At 42.5% G+C, this 20,808-nt stretch overlaps 1 protein-coding gene and 1 long non-coding RNA gene across 2 annotated transcripts in view; one reads left to right on the forward strand and one right to left on the reverse strand.

The window, feature by feature from the left end:
* The window catches only part of ppp1r21 (protein phosphatase 1, regulatory subunit 21), a 156,176-nt gene extending 141,956 nt beyond the window's left edge, over positions 1-14,220 (forward strand). Inside the window, 5 exon segments of the mRNA XM_072511215.1 lie at positions 28-63; positions 391-507; positions 3,671-3,769; positions 10,586-10,714; positions 13,565-14,220. Of these exon segments, the coding sequence (XP_072367316.1) occupies positions 28-63; positions 391-507; positions 3,671-3,769; positions 10,586-10,714; positions 13,565-13,594 (411 nt within the window). The 3' untranslated portion in view covers positions 13,595-14,220.
* Positions 1-20,808, reverse strand: part of LOC140426459 (uncharacterized) — a 41,489-nt gene that overhangs the window by 7,153 nt on the left and 13,528 nt on the right. The gene's annotated exons all lie outside the window — the stretch shown is intronic.

Raw genomic sequence — 20,808 nt, forward strand, 5'->3', positions numbered from 1 at the left:
GCTGAATAAAAATTCTTTTTTTGTTAGGTTGGAATGTTGACCACTTCTACCATCAACAATGAGGTACTGTGATACCCTTCATGTTCTTGCTTGGGAATGAAATGAATAAGTGTACTGCAATGATCACAATTCTTCCGCTTCAAGTGACCAATTTGTGTGTTTGCTGAAATCTAAAAGATTTTGGTTCTTCATTTTTAATTATGGTGTATGTTGGTTATAATTAATCAGATTGAGCAGCTTATTCAGATGCTAATGTAGAATGTAAATTTTAAAGTAGTCTGCACTTGTTGGGTTATTTTAAATGTATGGTTAAATGGATTTCACTGGTGAATGTTCTTTATGGTGACATTTCAAAACCACTCTAAAGAAATATCTCGTGTTTACTTTTAGATTCCAGATGCAGAGTCACGTGAACAGTTAATCAAAAGTCATTACATGATGAGGGTGGCGGAGTTAACCTCACAGCTTCAGATAGCAGACAGCAAGTCAGTGCATTTTTATGCCGAGGTAATACATTGTAACATTAGTGTTGAAGTTTTCATACTGAGCGATGATGGTCGTAAACTTACCAGCCTAAACAGAAATGTATGTGAAAACCAAGTGTTCAAAATACTCAGCAGGTCTGGTAACATCTGAAGAGAGAAACACGTTGATGCTTCATTACTGTTTCTTTTTCCATAGATGTTGCCAGGTCTGTTGAGCATTTCCAATACTTTTATAGTTTTAGTTCAGATTTCCTATATGTTGCCTTTATTTTAAAAACTGTATTATGTCATTGTTGCATAGGAATTCAGGAAATCAAACTCTCTTCACACTTTTTTGCATTTTAAAGAATAAATTGCTTGCATTTATATAGCACCTGTTAAGATATCAGTGTCCCAGAGCACTTCAGAACCAATTAGAACTTTTGAGATGTGGTTCTTGTTGTAATGTAGAGAAACATCAGAGGCAATGTTTGCACACCAAGGTGCTACAAACAACATAGATCAATAAACGTGCTTTTAGTCATGTTGATTCAGCAATACATTCTCAGGAGATTGGGGAACTCCACTTCTCTTTTTAAAAAAAAAACATTTTATTCCGGTATTTATAATTTTATAATAATAACAATAAACAGTACAAATACAAATGTAAACATAGTGCATAAAAACATCTCCACCCCTCGCTAGTCCCACCTACCCTAAACAGAATATAGCCTAATTTCTTCCCCCCCCCCGCCCCCCCCCCCCCCCCCTTTTATTGCCTCTGCTGACAGTTTAGTTTTCGCCGAAGAAGTCAACAAACGGCTGCCACCTCCGGACGAACCCTAGCGTTGACCCTCTTAAGGCAAACTTAATTTTCTCTAGTCTGAGAAACCCAGCCATGTCGCTAAACCAGATCTCTGATTTTGGGGGCTTCAAGTCCCTCCACGCTAGCAATATCCGTCCGGATCCGGGCTACCAAGGGGGCAAAGGCCAAGACACTCCAAAAACCGGTGCACCTCTGGTACTCTGCACCACCCTTGTTTTTCACACCGTGGACATGACATCTGCAAAACCCTGCCAGAATCCCCTACGTTTCGGACATGCCCAAAATATATGCACATGGTTTGCTGGCCCTCCCACACACCTTGCACACCTGTCCTCTATCCCAAAGAACTTGCTCATCCAGGCCACCATCCTGTGTGCCCGGTGAACCACCTTGAATTGTATCAGGCTAAGCCTAGCACATGATGAGGACGTGTTGACCCTGCTCGGAGTGTCCGCCTACAGACCCACTTCTGTCTCGCTCCCCCCCCCCCCCCCCCCCCAGCTCATCTTCCCATTTGTGCTTTAGCTCATCTATCTGAATTATCTCTCACTTCATAAGCTCTTTGTAGATATCCAAAACCTTCCCCACCCCTGTTCTAGAAAATACCCTGTCCTGTATCCCCTGTGGCAGTAGGAGCGGAAAGGTCGAAACCTACCTTCATACAAAATCACGTATCTGCAGAAACACATTCCTCCCGGCAATTCAATCTTCTCCTCCAAACAGGGAAAAATCCCATCTATAAATAAATCTCCCATCCTCTCGCTCCCTGCTCTCTGAAACCCCCCCATCCAACCTCCCTGGGACAAATGGGTGATTATTACAGCACCAGCCCACCCTCCCCTCGACTCCGCTCCAGCAGCACTTTCTTTACTCGCGGGGTTTTACCCACCCACACACAATCAGAGATCACCCTATCTACCCGTTAAAAAAAGGCTTTCGTGATAAAGATGGGTAGGCACTGGAAAACAAACAAAAATCTCGGGAGAACGGTCTGTACCCTCCCTGTTAGTGACAGCGGAAGCAGGTCCCATCTCTAAAAGTCCTCCTTCATTTGCTCCACTAGTCGGGTCAAATTTAGTTTACTTAGCAGCTCCCATTTCCATGCAACTATACTTTTCTTATTCATATAGTGCCCTTGGGCCTTTTATGTCTGCTTGAGAGGGCAAAAGAGGCCCTCTATTAATGTCTCATCCGAAATGTGGCACTACTCCCTCAGTAGTGTACTTAAATGTCAGTTTAGATTACATGCTCGAGCCTCTGAGTTTTCTAACTGAGTTTGAATTTATTTTCGGAGGGCAGCTGTATACTAGGATAAAGATTTTTTTTTTTTTTTTTTGTTCCTATCTTGGTTCACTGGCTTGAGGGGTTAGTCTGCTAACTGCTCACAGGCCCCTTCTATGGTACAATAATTGATTGGATAAGTGAATGTCTATTGTGGAATAAACCTCCTGCTTCTTGCAAAGAAGCACTCACCTTCAGCATATTTCCTATTAGCAACGCAGAGATACAACCAAGGATAATTTTCACTGTTACAGAACAATCCTGTCCTTTTTCTAATGTTTGGAGTCATAAGAAAACTGCACAATTGCAAAGTACAACAACTTCACAATGCTGTGGGTCAAAATGGTTTTGTGCCCATAATTTTTATTTTGATTTCCCAGTCAACTTTATCCTACCTCCAAGTAAGCTGTGTTCTGTCAAAGGATCCACAAAGAAACCAATTTCCGAATAAAAATTCCGACTCAATGCTTCCCAACACCCTCGCTGAAAAGAAAATGGGAGCATTCAGGAGTTTGTTTAGACCAGATGGTTGCAGAATGACTAGGAGAAAGATGAGATGCTGCTTCTGTTGAACTTGCTTGGAACAGTATCGTAGGCCAAAATGGGAGGAATGTTAAAATGGCAAATTACAGAGATTGGGATTACATTTTTGAACAGAAGGGAGTTGATTAAGGCAATTGGGGAATCAATCATCTAATATACAAATGATCTCCATAGTATCATATATTTTTCCGATTAAGGGACAATTTTGTGTGCCATGTGCCAATCCACCTGCCCTGCACATCTTTTCGGTTGTGGGGGTGAGACCCACGCAGACACTGAGAAAATGTGCACCAGGTCCTCGGTGCCATGAGGCAGCAGTGCTAACCACTGCACAATCGAATCGCCCGCATAATTTCATAAATACTTCCATTTAGGATCAGGCAAATGACAAAACAGACTTGAGGGGCCCTATGGCCTCTCTTATTTAGAGGAGACTGCCTAAGTGCAGCAAATTCAGTGTACTCATTAGAAATCTCTTCGATTACAGCTTCACACAGTAAGTTTCAAGTTGAATTTCAAAAGTTTTATTCCAAATGTTTTCTCTTTAAATGCGTAGTGCCGTGCCCTTGCTAAACACTTAGCACTGGCAGAGAAGTCCAGGGAAACACTCTCAGAAGAGATAAAAGTTGCCAATCAGAACATTGTGCGATTGCAGGTAGGAAGACACATGCATATTTGTGGCTAAATTCGACCCAACCGCAGTGTTGTCTCATTGCAGGATATGTGTCTGTTTATTAAATAATCAAAAGTTTCTAGTGCAACTAGCTTCCAGGCACAACAGAAAAGATGACATCAGGGCCCCATCTCTCTTTCTTTCACCAACCCTCTGCCTCTTCACCAGGTCGCCAGAAATCCATCCATTATTACCTAGAATCTTGTCTTTTCCCTGATATTGTTTTCAAAAATGTATCTAGCACCTTCTTAAACTTCAGAAGTTGTCACAATGACAACCTTCAGAAGCATATTCTACAGGTCAATCACCCTCAGGAAAAAAATCAATGTCCAAAGTTATTCCATGAATTCTCAATTTTAAATTGGTTGGATCTTGTATACTCAGCCTTGTCAACTCATCTATTTCTTTGCTTTCATGTTATTGATGATTTTTAAATCTTAAATATGATCCCCCTTCAAATCTGTGCCTCTCTAGAAATTTCAAAACCCTCCTTGGCTTCTCAATACCATGTAAGAGCATTGATATCCTTAAACTGGAGGGATCAATGTGGTGCACACCATCCCAGATGTGGTCTGACCACAGCCTTGTATAATCCAGTTATCAGCGTGCTATACCACAGGTTAGGATTGAATCCAATCTTTGTATCCTTTTATTTCTAAACATGCTCCTCATAAGTGAAAACCACAGTTTCAGTCTGTTCCCATCTATAAGAGCACAAGTTAAGGCCACCACCTGACACAACCCAATTAGTATAAAATTAACAAGCATGGTCCTGGTTTTGTCCTGAGCTGTCCAGGTTGTACAGCTCTAAACTCTGCTCGCATTGGCAGAAATCTCTTGACACTTCTTTCGAAAGCAGTCACTATAATAATTTCCAGGTGTGTGTCTCTCACCTTTAACTTGTGTCATAGAATTGTAGAATTTACAGTGCAGAAGGAGGCCATTCTGCCCATCGAGTCTGTGCTGACCCTTAGAAAGAGCACCCTACTTAAGTCCACCCTATCCCCATAACCCAGTAACCCCACCAAACCTTTTTTGGCACTAAGGAGCAATTTAGCATGGCCGATCCACCTAACTTGCACATTTTCCTCGGAGCCGCGGAGGAAACCCATGCAGACACTCTGAGGAAATGCAAATTCCACACAGGCGGTCAGTCGCGGCCTGAATTGAACCCTGGTCCCTGGAGCTGTTCGTGCTAACCACTGTGCCACCATGACGCACCGTCCACGTACTCTATCTTTGTCATCTGTATTCTGTGCACCCAAGGGAAAATTGTTTAATTTTCTACACTGATGGACACACATCAGGCTTGGACCAACTTCAAAATGTAGACACATTCCATGGCAACCTGTTTCCTCATTCTGAAGTCCAACCTGTAGCAGGCAATGTAATACCTGTAACTTTGATAACTACTCTCTATGATCAATAAACATAGACCAAAGGGATCAAGCACTGAACCGTGAGCTGGCCCACCAGTGACAGGACATCAATGGGAAACTACCACCTTTTCATTTGTGGTACTCTTGCCCAATGCCTGTTCCATCTCACTGTATTGTCCTTCATATGGGACTTAATTTGGATCTATAACCTATTGGTGCTTTTATCAGGATTTTGGGATTTTAAAGTAAATTGTTAGAATCAGGTGACAAGGGGTCAAATGGCATGCCTCTTTCCCTTCCCCTTGTTTGACCCCAATAGGCTTTTTTGTTTGAAAAGAATATACTTTCCAATGTAGTGAGTTCTTTACTGTTTACACACTGGGATCATAAAAGAACAAATGCGCATCAACTTTCGCACACAGCATTTGGAGTCTATACACAAATACAGATTGCAGAGTGGGGAAGGATAGGTTGGCCAAATTAGAGTCCAAAAAAATAGTACAATTTTGTAGTTTGGTAACTCAACTGGCTTCAAGCTGCATTCTACGATCTCAGTGTTATGTTTTAAAGATGTAGGCGACTGAGTTGGTTGTTCTTTGGGAGATGGAGCGCATCATTGGATTTGTTTCAGAAATCTTTCTGCAGCAGAACATACCTAGATGATCACAGTCAAATGGGGATAGAAGCTGACCAGGTGGGTTGGAGAAAGGAGATGGCAAGAGGGATCCTACTTTGGTCTTCTACTTAAGCTCCTAGTCCTGAAAACTTATTTAAAACAAAGGGTTGGATTGTCATGTGAACTTCCTTCTCTAACTACCGTTGGGATTCAAGCAAAAGACATTGTCTATGTATTCTGAAGGTGACTTGATTAGCTAGCTCATTTCTGGAAGCAACTTAGCTGGGTTCCAGTTTGTTGTGATAGAAGATTGAAACCACTCAAGTCTATAGCTCGTAATAACTGAGACTTTTATTTATAAGCATGCTTGGGAGAAGCACCTGCTCCTCCAGGGTGTCTGCCTAATGCAAAAGCCGCATACCTTATCTTTTGGTCATCACGTTTACACTATAAAATGTTAATCAGAATTATACAGGCTGCAGCTGTCCCTTTTATCTAGCTGAAGTCTCTACTTGTCACACGCTTGCTTACTTATCCTGTGAAGGTCATTATGCATATGATGCATGTCGGAATAATAGCAAAAGAAATCAGGACGAGTAGTTCAAATGCAGGAGAGAGACTAAGGCTGGAATAAAGAAGGCTAAGAGAAAGCATGAGGAAAGGATTGCAGGCTGTGCTAAATCAAATAGCAAAATGTTCTTCAAGCATATTAATGGTAAAAGATTAGTGATGGATAGAGTGGGGCCCATAAGGGACACGTGAGTAAAATGCTCACTGAAGTGGAAGGGTATGGCAATGGTACTAAATGGGTACTTTGCTTCTGTCTTTAACAAATTAGAAGATGGTGACAATGTCCCAGTTGAAAATGTGGGTGTTGAGCAACTGAGCAGTATAGTGATAGATAAAGAAAAGGTGCTAAAAAGGCTGGCAGCACTCCAGGTAGAAAGTCGCCAGGCCCGGATGGGATGCATCCTAGATTGCTGAGAGAGGTAAGGGAGCATATTGCAGAGCCGTTGACAGAAATTTTCCAGGCCTCTCTGAACACAGGATTAGTCCCGGGGTTCTGGAGGATTGCAAATGTGACACCGTTGTTTAAGAAAAGGGCAAAGGATAACCCAGGAAACTACACACCTGTCAGTTTTGACATCAGTGAGAAAACTGATGGAGGCCATAATACGGGATGCATTTAGAGAAAAATAAGTACAATCAACATGGCTTTGTCAAAGTAAATGATTGCAACTGAGCAGATTGACTCTTCTGACACTTCAGCTTTGAAGAAGAGTCGCATTGGACTTGAAATGATAGCTGTTTCCCTCCACAGATTCTGCCAAACCTGCTGAGTTTTTCCAGCATTTTGTTTTTATTTCAAATCTCCATCCACAGTATCTTGCTTTTATTCCGCAGACTGCTGTTTCTGTGATACTTGGTTCTGGGTCCCTGCATAAATAAATATCTAGCAATACAGTTACATGATGGACAAAATAATACATGTAAACATAGCTTCCAGAGTACAAAAAGTCTATTTACAAATGTGTTTGCAATGGGGGTAATGGTGCCTAATGTTCATGTCACTGGACTAGTAATTCAGAGGCCCAAGCTCTGGGAACATTGGTTTTAATCTGACCATGACAGCTGGGGGAATTTAAATTCAATTAATAAACGATGGAATTACAAGCTAATCTTTGTAATGGTAACCATGAAACTATCATAGATTGCTGGTTTACTAACGTCCTTCAGGAACTGTGACACTCCAGATTCACAGTAATGTGGTTGACTTTTAACTGACCTCTGAAATGGCCTAAAAGCCACTCGGTTCAAGTGCAATTTGGGATGGAAAACAGATCACATCCCCAAAAAAGAACAAATAATTTTTACAAAATCCCCATCACAGCAGTTAATGCCATTCACTCCATTGTCTATTGTTATATAAACTCCAGCCACCGGTTTAGGATTGTTTTCCACTTTAATATGGTAAGATAAGAGGCAGCAGCCAGAGTGACCAATGTATAAAATCTTCCTTGGAGTATGAGCAGTGACAGGAAATTGGGAGCTGATAATTTTGCACCACAATAAATACAACCATAACAAAGAACAGCACAGGAACAGGCCCTTTGGCCCTCCAAGCCTGCGTCGACCACGTGTCCTATCTAGACCAACCACCTATATCCTTCTATACCCCGTCTGTTTCATGTGACTATCCAGATAAGTCTTAAAAGTCGTTAACGTATCTGCCTCAACCATCTCACTTGGCAGTGTATTCCAGGCCACCACAACCCTCTGTTTTAAAAAAAAAAAAAAAAAAATATATATATATATATATATATATATATAAAAAAAACTTGCCCCGCACATCTCCACTGAACCTATTTCCCCCCCCCCCCCCCCTCTCACCTTGAACTTGTGCCCCCTTGTAATTGTCATTTCCACCCTGGGGAAAAAGTCTCCCAATTGTTCACCCTATCTATACCCCTCATAATTTTATAAACTTCTATCAGATCGCCCCTCCACCTCTGTCTCTCTAGGGAGAACAATCCCAGTATATTCAATCTCACCTCGTAGCTAATACCCTCCAAACCAGGCAACATCCTGGTAAATCTTTTCTGTACTCTCTCCAAAGCCTCCAGGTCCTTCTGGTAGTGTGATGACCAGAATTGCACACCGTATTCCAAATGTGGCCTAACCAACGTTCTATTTAACTGTAACATAATTTGTGAGCTTTTATACTCTTTACCTCGTCCATTGAAGGCAAGCATGCCATATGCTTTCTTTATCACCATTTCTACCCGTGCTGCCACTTTTAAGGAATGTGAACCTATACGCCCAGATCTGTGTGTCTGCTCAAAATGGTTCTGCCATTTGTTTATAGCTCCCACCTAAATTGGATCTACCAAAATGCATCACCTTGCATTTATCCGGGCTAAATTCTATCTGCCATTTCTCTGCCCAATTTTGCAGCCTATCTGTATCCTGCTGTATTCTGACAATCTTCATCACTATCCGCAATTCCTGCAATCTTAGTATCATCCGCTAACTTGCTAATCAGACCAGCTACCCAAGTCATTTATGTATGTATATAATATATATATATATATATATATATATATATATATATATATATATATATATATATATATATATATATATTACAAACAGCAGAGATACAAGTACCGATCCCTGCAGAACACCACCAGATACAGACCTCCATTCAGAAAAACATCCTTCCACTGCTACCCTCTATCTTCTATGGCCAAGCCAGTTCTGAATCCATTTAGCTCATTCATCCCTGACCCTGTGTGATTTTAATCTTTTGCGCCAGCCTGCCATGAGGGACCTTGTCAAATGCTTTACTAAAATCCATGTAGACCACATCCACAGCCGTTCCCATGTCAATCATTTTTGTCACCTCTTCAAAAAAACTCAATTAATTTAGTGAGACATGACCTTCCTCATACAAAACCATGCTGTCTGTCGCTAATAGGACCATTCACTTCCAAATGTGCATAGATGCTATCTTTGCGAATCTTTTCCAACAATTTTACTATCACTGACGTCAAGCTCACTGGCCTATAATTACCTTGGTTATCCTTGCTACCCTTCTTAAATAACGGGACCACATTGGCTATCCTCCAATCCTCTAGGATATCCCCTGTGGCCAATGAGGAAACTAAAGATTTCTGTTAAGAGGCCCAGCGATTTAATCTATTATCTCCCTCAGTAATCTGGCAGATATTCTATGCTAAACTAAATCATGACTGTTGAAAGCATTTTCCCTGAATTGTCTCAGACCACCTTTGAAAAGATCAAAGAGGTAAATGTGACAAAGGCATGAATCCTAATTGTTTACTTTTGTTACACCTCTGGATTACACAATCACGTAAATGGGTGTAGGGTAGTAAGATTGAATTGTACTGTGTGGGGAACAAGAACAAATTATCAGGGTACCTGATGCCACTGAGCCCAAATTCGTAACACCGTTTTTGTATTGAATATTTTGAAAGGATTTGCGGAATTTAAGATTTCTAAAAAACTAAACCGCAATGATTTTCCATGCCTTGTTCAAGCTGATATTTTAAAGTGCAGTTTATGCACTGACCCAAATGGCGCCCACCCTCCTTGTGACACAAATGGAATCAATTGAATTCCTCAAGTTTAAAAAAAATAAAATAAAAAAATCCAGTTAAGGGACAATTTAGCGTGACCCACACAGACACTGGGAGAATGTGCAAACTCCACACAGACAGCGGGGTCGAACCCGGGTCCTCTGAGCTGTGAGTCAGCAGTGCTTGCCACCCTGCCACCCGACTTTTCAAAAAAGAAAATCTATATTCTTTCATGGGATCTGGGTGTTACTGGCAAAGCCTGTATTTGTTTCCCATTCCTAATTGCCCTTTCTAGCAGGCAGTTAAAAGCCAACCACATTTCTATGGGTCTGGAGTCACCAGGTAAGGATGGCAGATTTCCTTCTGAACCAGATGGGTTTTTATAACAATTTAAAGTTTCCTAGTCACAGTTACTGAGGCTAGTTTTCAATTTTTAATTAATTGAATTTAAATTCCACCAGCTACCATGTTGGCATTTGAATTCTGACCCAAGAGCATTAGATTGGGCCTCTGGATTACAAGTCCAGTGACTTACAAGTCCAGTGACTTACCACTACTCTACCATCACCCCCAAATAGTGAGTGCCTGTCTCAATTCCCAGAATATTTATAGCAGAAGAGACCAGGATTTCCTGCTCGTGTATTCCATAGGTTCCCTGTTGTAACCTCTGTTTTAATATGGTATTGTCTGTATTTTAATACAGGATGAGTTAACGACAACAAAGAGGAGCTATGAAGATCAGCTAAGTATGATGAGTGATCATCTTTGTAGCATGAATGAGACTTTGTCAAAACAAAGGGAAGAAATTGACTCTCTTCGAATGGGCAGTAAGGTAACAGCAGTGCACATTTTATCTTGATCTCTTATTTTTCATCTTTTCATTGCTTGAACCTATTAACAGCCAGTGGGGAAACTGCAGATGTGTTGTAGTTTCTATAAACTTGTGTTGCATTTGTAAGTATTATTTGCATTATCTTACAAATGTACAGTAGGCAAACGACCCTAAACTAACATCAAACTGTAGGAGGGTTTTCAGGGACTGAGTATTGCGCTGGCTTTTACGTGGGGTCCCTCCCTCTTACTTGAGGCTCAGCTGAACACACACAACTGTGGATACATCAACTCTAGTTAAGCCGGCTTTATTTTCAAAGCTTGGTCAACGTACAAGGGAGAGTGATTTGGATAAATGCCAAAACCACTCTACATTGTTTCAGGTGAAACCGTTATACAATTTCCAAAAATCAGTAGCCCATCCCAGTTGGACTCGACCCAATCCTTGTAGCTGTCGATTTTACCTTGACCAATGAATTTTACTTTCGGCAGCATGGTGACAGCATCATCAGCTCATGATTTAACTCCATCCTGTTCCCTGGCCATCTGTTGTTTTCCAGGGTTCTTGTATCCGCTACCTCTTGTTCCCGCCTACTCTTATTTCCCCTTATCTCTGGTTCCTATATGTATCATTGTCAGGCATGTTGAAGCTGGTTCCTCTGTATCATGGTTTGTCTGAGCACAGGATGTTGCGGCTTATTGAGCTGGCTATATTATTCCTGACTGCATTATTTCTGTCTGTTTTTGTTTGTCTTAAGAACATGGGGAAGTTAGCTTGCTAAAATCCCATACAATGCGGCCACTGCTTCTAGCAAGAGTTTAAATGCTTGTTACTACTATGTTCTAAGAATCCATGTTTAATGGTTAATAATGATTACTGGGTATACTTTCTATGATTGGTTTCAATCCTCAATAAACTAACTTATGTTGAACTATTCTAATGTTATGCTAGCTATCCGGTTCTCAGGACATCCCCTTCACAAACTATTTACAAACCCACTTGTCTAAATCAAGGGTATTCATTATATGACTTGCAGCCCAATTGTTACTCATGGAAACCCTTGTGACAGCATCAATCCAACCATGCACTTCCTGCCCCTAAAGTTGACACTAATTATCCTTTATCCTCCCAAGTTGCTTCTGTCTTTCCTGTTTGTAATCTGACCAACGTTCTTTCAGGAGGGCAAGTTGATGGATGAGTGCTCAGCATTTGAAAAGTGCGCACACAAAACTTTGGAGGAAATTCTGGGCTTGCAGCCAACACGAATGGCTTCTAACACAATACAGTTTTGAGTTGGAAAGCCTACAAAAAGCAGTATATGCATCTGAGAGGGTGAATGTACTGATCGTGCACAGCACATAGCTTTAAAAAAACCTGAAGAAGGGGGAAATGTATGGAACTTGTCTTGTAGTAATTTTTTGAGGTAGGTGTAATGTTTGAATTTCTTTGCCTTATTTTGGTTTCTGCAACTTTCCATCATTGCCACTTTTTATGTAAAAGAGCAGTTGAAGATGTAATTCCATGAAGTTGTATCTCCGTTGTAGGTCTGCCTTTTATTTCTACACTTCAGCATTTCATCCCAATTGTGAAACTTCTGAAAAGGCATTAAGTGACTAGGCAGGTTCTCACCTATGGCACATTGGTTAGAAAAAGGTGTATGGAAGAAGATTAACAAACTCTCAGTATTAGATCTTGCAACTAAACTTAGTGTTCTGTACATAGATATGATCTTGTGATTTTCTACTATTAGACTTCGGTTGCAGTTTATTTTTCAAGAAGACATGTGTGGCTCACTTGTTAAAAATAAACCGTTCCCGGAGAGTATGTTTGTGCAAACTTTCGCGTAGAATTGTGATCTTTACTGAAAAAATAGAAAATACCCTTGTCCAAATCAACTCCAAGTAGTAAAACATTGGTCAAGGTGCATAAACATATAAAGCATAACTGATGCTGTTCCCAGTAAGCTGTGCGCACAAGGCTGAACAGCAACCCAGGGGTATCACACTGGTTGCTTGGGTTTAGCTGTGCAAAACAAATATGAAGATACTGTACTTTCAAATAAACAGACCAATCACAATGCAAAATATTTAGAGGGCATTGATTGCTGGTACCTTCTGTCTTCCTCCGGAGCGTGAGAGATCCAAAAGTGAGACCATATCTAATAACCAGTCATTGGTATTGCCATTCGAGTCAGGAAATGGTGAGTGGCAATGTTGCCTATAGGATATTGTTGTGCACAGTTAGTGTAACAGTACCTGGACCAGACCCCAATTTATATTGGGAAACCAGAGGAGAGACCCAACAAATTTTAAATTTGTAAACTGAGGAAAGGTTACTTCACTCCAGGAGTGATTCTACTGGCAACTGGGGATATTTTATATTAAAACAAACTTTATTGTTAACACAGGATTAACACCCAAAGAAAAATCAGCATTTCAATTAACAGTTAAACAGTTCTTTTTAAAAAAAATAAATAAATAAATAAAGGTCTTTGAGTTAACTTTTCCATCTCTTCTAAAATTTCAATTGAGCAAAATCGACACACTGCCTGTTCGCTACCTTTATAGGCAACTTCTGTCCCATTTGTGTGCAGCTTGGAGGGTACGTGGGAGGATAACACAGTAATCCGAAAGGCAAGTAGAGAAAATGCAGAAAAATGTGTGCACAGCTTTTCATAAATCACAAACTTTAGATTGTCTTTTGTTTTGGCGCACTCAAAATTTATCTAAAATTAGAAAGAGGTATGCTATTTACCAATGTATGTAGCGGTTACCATTACACTAGATTATTTTGCTTTTTGATGGAATTGGGCACAAAATTAAACCTTTTTTTTTCATTCTGTCTTTGAAGAGTAATGCAAAGAAAAACAGAGGTCGATAAGATCCGAGGGCACGATTCAGTTGGAGATCTGAATGTTGAAGATACAGCTGCTGTTATCTACAGGGAAGTTTAGAATGCCAAATGAATATCTGTATCGTTGTTCCTTCTGAGAGTAAAGGCGTGCACCGATTGTGGTATTAATGAGCCTAGGAATCAAAATAAAATTGGACTGAAAGGATATCATGCCCTAAAGTTTTAGGAAGATAATGGAAAATATTCTGGCACTTAAAACATATTCCAAAAATAATGTACCCTGTGAAATTCCCGTTCAATAGGCAATTTGTAACAATAGCTTTTTAATAATTTTATTTCATTATGTGAATCCATAATGAAGGAGGTTTTGTACATTGAATTATGTGACAATGTATATGTTAATTGTGTATCTATTTTCTGAAATGAAAGATCCAACATGTGCACATAAAGTGTTTTGATTTCTTGAAACGTGGAGCACAATTCTAATTTATCTAGTTTACTCCTGCTAATAATACTGCACCACACCTCTCCTCATCACCCCACATCATCCTCCTGCTCCTATCCTCCCCTACATAAATCTGAAAGTGAAAATCTATTTGGTGCTTAAAATGTTAAATGAAAAAACTGATCAATAAAAAGTACATAGTAATGGACACTTGCAGTGCTTTCTTATTGAAGGAAATTAAGTTGTCTATTAGCCAAGGATGATACTTTCTGGATGCTGCACCTACACTGTCAGTTAAACTGTAGTGTTTTAAGCAATTGAATGTTCTGCTCATTGGATATGGATGCATTAAAACATCATGAAATTGATGGTATCTTATTTACTAATGTGTTCAATAGTTTGCAACTGAAACGTGTCTGTTTAGCATTTCTCTCCCAACTGCCATTTGGAGATTACCAAAACTATCCTTTATTTAATGAACTCCCCCTGACAGAAGGATACATGTGGGTTAGACTTTTTAAAAACAATTTTCTTATTTAAAATTCTTTAATTTCTCAAGGTTGGCTGTTTCGGTGGTAGGTCGTGGAGCACTGTTAGTTTTCCACTTCTAGCACTATGATTGTCAATAATAGCTTACGTTTCTATGGTACAAAAGAAGATGATTGTGGTGGTTGGAGGTCAATCATCTCCGCTCAAGGGCATCACTGCAGGAATTCCTCTGGGTAGTGTCCTAGGCCGAACCATTTTCAGTTCCTTCATCAAAGGTGGCGAAACCCGTGCTTCGCCAGAGCGAGGGAGACTGGCCTGCCAAATGAGAAGCCGGGTGGAGGATGTTTCTCTCAACAATTGAGAGCATCGGAGGAAATGAAATCTGAATGGTGAAGGGTGTGGTTGCCGAAGCTACGGCAACTATGCAGGTGGCCCTGGACAAGGTGGAAAGGCAACTGGAAGCCCAGAAAAAAACAATCAAGGAGCTGGAAAGCGCAACAACAGACCATGGTGACTGGATCATTGCCCTGGAAAAGGAGGTGGCAAGGCTGGTTGCGACGCAAGGGAACCTGAAGGGAAAAGTAGAGGACCAGGAGAACTGGTTGAGGCGGCAAAACATATGAATTGTGGGCCTACCGGAGGGCATCTAATGTAGGAACCCCACAGACTGTGACCCAAATGCTGGGCAAACTGGTGGGAATTGATCGCTTCCCCAGCCCACCAGAAATCAACAGAGCGCACCGGTCGCTTAGGCCAAAGCAAAAAACCAAGGAATGACCAAAGGCTATATTTGCCAAGATGCACCGGTACCAGGACCGGAAAAGAATTCTCCGCTAGGCCGGGCAATCCAAAAATTGTAACAGGGAAGGTCACCGGATCTGGATTTATCAGGGGCTGACCTGGCCAAGCACCAGGCCGAAGTTAACAAGGTGAAGGATGCGCTGTACAGAAACTGGGTACGGTTTGGACTGTTGTACCCAGCCTAGCTCTGGGTCACATACCAAGGCACGGAGCAGTTTTTCATGGTCCCTGTGGATGCAGACAAGTTCGTCGCGGAGAACGGACTGGAAAAGTGGCAGCAGGGGCAGTGATGGAGAGCCCACAAAGTTGTTTTTTTTTTTTTTTTTTTTTTTTTTTTTTTTTTTTTTTTTTTTTTTTTAAACATTGTGTTGCCGACTGAACCATCACCACAGTGACAACTTTACCTGGGAGAGTTCTGCCTCCCTCTGAGGATGAGAGCGGTAAGAGGGGGAGGTATGAACGAGCATAGCAAAGAGCAGGAGAAGGAATGGGGACAGGGAGCCCAGAGATCGGGCGAGGAGAGGATGTATAACGGGCCCTGGCAGAGGGGCCACCACACTACCGAGGTAGCTAGCACTGGGAATCATGCAGGAGAGAGAGGCCATGGCACATCTCCCGTAAGGTGGAAAGCGCCTGGCAAGGAGGGAGGCAGGCAGACATCGGGAACTAGGGGAAGAAATGGGGAAGGCCGGGGGGGGGGGGGGGGGATAGAGATAGAGGGCATTAGGCTGGCTACAACAGGCCACATGTGGTGACTTAGAACAAAATGATGCTGCAAGCAACCACTGGGGAAGGTCCCTGAACAAAGGGAAACCCTGGAGTGCAGGGGCTCACCCACATGGTGAACTCACAGTTGGCGGCCCTGTTGGGTGTCCCTTGGACAAAGGGAAACCCTGAAGTGCAAGGACCCGATCTCATGGGGAGAACAGTGACTGTGGCCATCTTGGACGGCCGGCCCCCTAACAAAGGGAAACCCTGGAGTGCAGGGGTGCCTCCACCAGATACGTATGGCTTATCCTGTAGGAACGGGGGGACCAAAAACCCCCATCAGATAGTCACCTGGAACATCAGGGGACTTAATGGCCCACTGAAAAGATCCAGAGTCTTTGCCCACCTGAGAAGTATGAAATCTGACCGTCTTCCTCCAAGGGACGCACCTGAGAGAAGGACCGACTGTGGGTGAAGAAGGATGAGTGGGACGGACCTACTATTCCTGCTACTGGACAAAGGCCAAGGGGGTAGCCATTCTGTTGAATAAGAGGACGATGACCACAGCGACAAGGACGGTTATGGACTCTTGACAGAGCACTGTTAGTCCTGGTGAACATATATGCACCCAACTGGGACAACATGAAATTTGTAAAGAAAGCCATGGTGGAAATTTCAGACGTGGACACAACCGACTGATCATGGTTGGGGGGCGGGGGAGACTAACTGTGGAAGACCCACGGACGGATAGGTCGAACTTCAAAATGGGAAAGACCCCAATTATGGCGAAGCAACTCAACCTAATCATGGAGCAGATGGGGGTGGTGGACCCATGGCGATTCACCCACCCAGGGGGAGAAGGAGAACTCCTTCTCCCAAGTACAAAATGTCTATTCACAGTTCGACCTCTTTATAGTGGGGCAATCGGTGCTTTCAGGCTGTTAAGAGCGGAATATTCTGTGATCGTAATCTCCGACCACACTCCGTATTATATGGATGTGAGGTTGGAGACGGCCCCTATGTAGGTTGGACACGGTCCTCCTGGCCGATGTGGCTTTCTGCGAGAAAATATCACAGGCCATAGACGAGTATATTACTAATAACCAGACTGGGGAGGCGCTGAAGGCTGTGGTGAAATTATAGCCCACAAGGCACTGAGATAAGAAAGAGAGGGGGCGAGGCAACAGCTAGTCGACTCCATATTGGAAGTAGACCGGCGAGGCCCTGACCGTAGAGCTCCTGGAAGGGGGGGGGGAAAGCTACAGATGGCCTTTGACCTCTCCAGGAGAAAAGCACAGCACCAACTGCCTTGGGATGGGGGACCCTGTACCAACATGGAGACAAGGCCAGCAGATACCTGGAAAACCACCACCTGAAGGTTCTCCTCCAAGCCACTCACCATCCTGAAATATATTGCAGTTTCTTCAGTGTCGCTGGATCAAAAGTCTAGAATTTGCTCCCGAACAGCACTGGGCGAACCTACATCTCCGGGACTGAAGCAGTTCCAGAAGGCAGCTCACCTCCATCTTCTTGAGGACAACTGTCTTTGTTTGGAACTGAGTTGGAGAATCCCTGTTCTCTGAAAGCTATAACTGCTGAGCACAATGTGGGTTGGAATTTCTGATACCGGAGCTTCAGGTTATATTTGAAGGTACAGATAGATTGGTATAGTGTTTTTTAAATAAATCCTAACAATGCATTTTAAAAACGCATCAGCAACTGACATTAATCCAAAAAGTTTTTCTTCCCCCTTCATAGAATCATAGAATTTACAGTGCAGAAGGAGGTAATTTGGCCCATTGAGTCTGCACCGGCCCTTGGAAACAGCATCCCACTTAAGCCCACTCCATTCCAGTAATCCCACCTAACCTTTTTGGACACGAACGGCAATTTAGCATAGCCAATCCACCTAACCTGCACATCTTTGGACTTCACAGCTCCAGGGTGCCAGGGTCGATTCCCGGCTTGGGTCACTGTCTGTGTGGAGTCTGCACATTCTCCCCGTGTCTGTGTGGGTTTCCTCTGGGTGCTCCAGTTTCCTCCCACAATCCCGAAAGACGTGCTGTTAGCTAATTTGGACATTCTGAATTCACCTTCCATGTACCTGAACAGGTGCCGGAATGTGGCGACTAGGGGCTTTTCACAGTACCTTCATTGCAGTGTTAATGTAAGCCTACTTACATCTCTACATCCTACTGTGACAATAAAGATGATGATTATTATTATTACTATTATTAAGGAAAGTTGTAGAAGAATGTTCTTGAAATTCAGGGGAGAAATACGTTGCTTAAAATGGAGCTTGGCTTGCAAGTGGCCCACTTGTAAACATAAGAACTAGGAGCTGGAGTAGGCCATCTGGCCCCTCGAGCCTGCTCCGCCATTCAATAAAATCATGGCTGATCGTTTTGTGGATTCAGCTCCACTTACCTGCCTGCTCACTGTAATCTTTTATTCCTTTACTGTTTGAAAATCTATCTTTGCCTTAAAAACATGCAACAAAGAACAAAGACAAGTACAGCACAGGAACAGGCCCTTCGGCCCTCCAAGCCTGAGCCGACCATGCTGCCTGTCTAAACTAAAAACTTCTACACTTCCGGGGTCCATATCCCTCTATTCCCGTCCTATTCATGTATTTGTCAAGATGCCCCTTAAACGTCACTATAGTCCCTGCTTCCACCACCACCTCCAGCAGAGAGTTCCAGGCACCTACTACCCTCTGTGTTTATAAAAAAAAAAAAAAAAAAAAAACCTGCTTCATACATCTCTAAACCTTGCCCCTCGCACCTTAAACCTATGTCCCCTAATAATCGACCCCTCTACCTTGGGAAAAAGTCTCTGACTATCCACTCTGTCTATGCCCCTCATAATCTTGTTGCCCCTCATAAATTTTGTCGACCTCTATCAGGTTGCCCCTCAACCTCCTTCATTCCAGTGAGAACAAACCAACTTTATTCAACAAGCTAGCCTCAACTGCTCTACTGGGCAGGGAATTCCACAGATTCACAACCCTTTGGGTGAAGACGTTCCTCCTCAACTCAGTCCTAAATCTGTTAATCCTTCCTTTGAGGCTACGCCCCCTAGTTCTAGTTTCACCCAGTGGAAACAATCTCCCTGCTTCTATCTTATCTATTCCCTTCATTATTTTATATGTTTCTATAAGATCCCCCTCATTCTTCTAAATTCCAACGAGTATAGTCCCAGTCTACTCAGTCTCTCCTCATAAGCCAAGTCTCTCCACTCTGGAATCAATCTAGCGAATCTCCTCTGCACTCCCTCCAGTGCCAGTACATCCTTTCTCAAGTAAGGAGATCAAAACTGTACTAGGTGTGGCCTCACTAGCACCCTATACAGCTGGAACATAGCCTCCCTGTTTTTAAACAACATCCCTTTAGCAATGAAGGACAATGTTTTATTTGCCTTCTTAATTACCTGCTGCACCTGCAAACCAACATTTTGCGATTCATGCACAAGGACACCCAGGTCCCTCGGCACAGCAGCATGCTGCAATTTTTTACCATCTAAATAATAGTTCATTTGGCTGTTCTTACTACCAAAATGGATCACCTCACAATTACCAACATTGTACTCCATCTGTCTGATCCTTGCCCACTCATTTTAACCATCTATATTCCTCTTCGGCCGTTCAGCACCCTCTGCACACTTTGCTCTTCGTGTCATCTGTGAACTTTGACACATTACAAAGAATAATACAGCACAGGAACAGGCCTATCAGCCCCTCCAAGCCTGCACTGACCATGGCACCTGCCTAAATTAAAACCATATGCACTTACGGAGTCTCTATCCTTCCATTCCCACCCTATTCATATATTTGTCTAGATGCCCTTAAATGCCGCTATCATACCTGCTCCTACCACCTCCCCATGCAGCACGTTCCATATATTTGCCACCCTCGGTGTAAAAAAAACTTGCCTTGCACATATGTTCTAAACTTTTCCTTACACACTTTAAACCTATGTCCCCTAGTACTTGACTCTCCTACCCTAGGAAAGAGCATCTGACTATCCACTCTGTCCATGCCACTCATAATCTTGTAGACCTCTATCAGGTCACTTTTCAACCTCTGTCGTTCCAGTGAGAACAGACCTAGTTTATCTAATGTCTCCTCATAGCCAATGCCCTTCATACCAGGCAACATCCTAGTAAACCGCTTCTGTACCCTCTCCAAAGCATCCACATCCTTCTGGTGTGGCGACCAGAATTGTGCACAATATTCCAAATGAGGCCTAATTAAGGTTCTGTACAGCTGCAACATGACTTGCCAATTTTTATATTCAGTGCCCTGACCGATGAAGCCCAGAATGCCGTATGCCTTCATGACCACCTTATCCACATATGTTGCCACTTTCAGTGATTGGTGGACGTGCACGTCCAGATCTCTGCCTGTCAATATTCGCAAGAGTTCTACCATTTACTGTGTAATCCTACATGCATTGGACCTTCCAAAGTGCATTACCTCACACTTGTCCGGATTAAACTCCATCTGCCATTTCTCCGCCCAAGACTCTTAACCAGTTTATATCTTGCTGTATCCTCTGACAATCCTCTTCACTATCTGCAACTCCACCAATTTTTGTGTCATCTACGAACTTACTAATCAGACCAGCTACATTTTCTTCCAAATCATTTTTGATTTGACACAAAGGTCCCAGAACTCAGCCCTGTGGAATGCCACTAGTCATAGCCTTCCATTCAGAAAAGCACCCTTCTACTGCTACCCTCTTCTGTGCCCAAGCCAGTTCTGTATCCAACTTGCCAGCTCTCCTCTGATCCCATGTGA

Source organism: Scyliorhinus torazame, chromosome 1, assembly GCF_047496885.1.
Source record: "Scyliorhinus torazame isolate Kashiwa2021f chromosome 1, sScyTor2.1, whole genome shotgun sequence".
Taxonomy (NCBI): domain Eukaryota; kingdom Metazoa; phylum Chordata; class Chondrichthyes; order Carcharhiniformes; family Scyliorhinidae; genus Scyliorhinus; species Scyliorhinus torazame.